Source organism: Alosa alosa, chromosome 10 (genome assembly GCF_017589495.1).
Source record: "Alosa alosa isolate M-15738 ecotype Scorff River chromosome 10, AALO_Geno_1.1, whole genome shotgun sequence".
Taxonomy (NCBI): domain Eukaryota; kingdom Metazoa; phylum Chordata; class Actinopteri; order Clupeiformes; family Clupeidae; genus Alosa; species Alosa alosa.
Window position 1 is genome coordinate 29761250 of NC_063198.1, and position 2500 is coordinate 29763749.

General features: G+C 43.4%; 1 protein-coding gene across 1 annotated transcript in view; it reads left to right on the forward strand.

The window, feature by feature from the left end:
- Positions 1 to 2500, forward strand: part of tfeb (transcription factor EB) — a 39504-nt gene that overhangs the window by 27455 nt on the left and 9549 nt on the right. The window contains 1 exon segment of the mRNA XM_048255519.1: positions 436 to 525. Within this exon segment, the coding sequence (XP_048111476.1) occupies positions 436 to 525 (90 nt within the window).

Below are 2500 nucleotides of genomic sequence, written 5' to 3' on the forward strand. Positions count from 1 at the left end.
TGTAGTAGTGTGTGTGGTAGTGTGTGTGGTAGTGTGTAGTGTGTGTGGTAGTGTGTGTGTGTGTGTGGTAGTGTGTGTGGTAGTGTGTGTGTGTGGTAGTGTGTGTGTAGTAGTGTGTGTGTGTGGTAGTGTGTGTAGTAATTATTATTATTAATTAATAATAAGTATGTGTGTGGTAGTGTGTGTGTGTGTGGTGTGTGTGTGTGTGTGTGTGTGTGTAGTAGTGTGTGGTAGTGTGTGTAGTGTGTGTGTGTGTGGTAGTGTGTGTGGTAGTGTGTGTAGTAGTGTGTGTGTGTTATTATTGGTAGTGTGTGTTATTATTGTGGTAGTGTGTGGTAATTTGTGTGTTATTATTGTGGTAGTGTGTGGTAGTGTGTGTTTTCTAAACTGATTTATTTCCTTTTGCTCGTCCTCTTTGTTGTTGTTGCTGAATAGATGGATGAGGTTATTGATGACATCATCAGTCTGCAGTCCAGTTACGATGATATTCAGGCCTACATTGACCCGGTCCAGATGCCAAATACAGTGAGTAGCCACACACACCTACCTACCTGAGGCAATCCGTGGCCTACTGGTTGGGTTGCCAGTTCAATCCCGACCAGTGAGCACGGCTAATGCCCTGAGCAGTCATCTAACCCTCCTGCTCCCAGGCGCCCATGTAGCAGGCGGCTCACTGCTCATGTTACACATGCACACCACACCTGTCACACCACCACCTACCTGCCTATAAAGCTTCTCCGGGAGGTGGCTCTGCTTCAAACTTATTCATGTGTGTGTGTGTGTGTGTGTGTGGGCAGTGATCTGCTTGGACGTCGCCCCTGTTGTCTCTGACTGAGCGGACGCACATTAGCTTGAATCAGCTTGAATGAGTTACCACGTTGTTTTAGTCATCAAGATCACTGTGTTGGTTCTGGTGCTTTGGTGTGTCACTGTAGAGATCCAATGCACTTGTTGCCACATGAAAAGGACAACATTCTGGTATGCCTTTAGCACCAAAGGCATTTTGTCTTGAGCTATTTTTCTGTCTTGTTGTGGTATTTAGATATCTGCCGATCTAAAGTGAAGCTCCCCGGCCGGTCCAGTGTGTGTGATGTGATAGATAGATAGATAGATAGATAGATACTTTATTGATCCTCAAGGGGAAATTCAAGGGTCTCAGTAGCATACAGACATAACACACAACATGCACTTACGGCAGAAATGGTAAACATAAGTATAAAGTATAAACATAAACTCCACTGTACAATAAGAAGACAGTAGAAGATAAGACAGATAAGAAAACTAACAAAACTAAATACTAAATGCATATATAAGTTAAAATAAAGAGAGTCCAATGTGCTTGAGGGTGATCAAGCATAAGACACTGTAGTGCTTGGGGGCCAGGACTGGTGAGTTGCTAAAAGTGGAGTGTCATGGTGAAGGTGCAAACAGTAGTCCAACCATAGTCCTTAGTTATGTGTGCCATGGCAAAGTTACTCAAAGAGAGTGAGTGTCATAGTGAGAGGTGCAAAAGTAGTCCAACATTAGTCCAACAGTGCAACAGTGCAAAAGGTAAGGTCTAGAAGACCAGCATAAATATAATATGGACAAATAAAGAGTAAAGTATAATGTAGACAAGGTAAAATAAAAAAAACTATTTCGGTACAAGAACAGGTTGAGGGTAATGGGTTATAGCCATTCATTCATTCAGTATTGTATCAGGAAGCCTGACCGCAGCCATTGATCATGTGTGCTAATATAGCATAAAAACAGTATAGCAGTAAAACAGTAGTGAAAACATTAGGCTGTGGACAATTAGTAAAACAGTAGTAAAACAGTAGTAAGCAGTAGTGGGCAGTCAGTACTCAAAAACAAGGACATGGAGAGGGTGCAGACAGACTAAGCAGAGAAGTCTATCTCTCTTCCCTTTAGTGAGGCATTGAACAGTTCAATGGCTAGGAACAAATGACTTCCTCAGTCTTTCAGTTGTGCATGGCAGTGGCGAAGTCTCCAGCTGATCAAGCTCTTTTTGGTTTTGATATAGTGCTGTAGGCGGATGACATTCATTGTCCAAGATGTTGATCAGTTTGTTTAGGGTCCCTTTTGTCAGATATTGAAGTGATGCACTCCAGTTCAGCTCCCACTACAGAGCCAGCCTTCCTTACCAGCCTGTCATGTGTTTGGTCTTAGGCCTGCAGTGGTCACCATCTGTTGCCTTTGGAGGAGTTAAGGCATTTCAATTGATTTAAATTATCAACACGCAGTGGCTTAGCCATGCTCAATTCTTTTTTCTCTTGCTCTCTCTTTCTCTTTTGCTCTCTCTCTCTCTCTCTCTCTTGCTCTCTCTCTCTCTCTTCTCTCTCTCTCTCTACCTCTCTCTCTCTCTCTCTGCTCTCTCTCTCTCTCTTTGCTCTCTCTCTCTCTCTCTCTCTCTCTCTCTCTCTCTCCTCTCTCTCTCTCTTGCTCTCTCTCTCGTCTCTCTCTCTCTCTCTCTGTCCCTCTCTTGCTCTCTCTCTCTCTC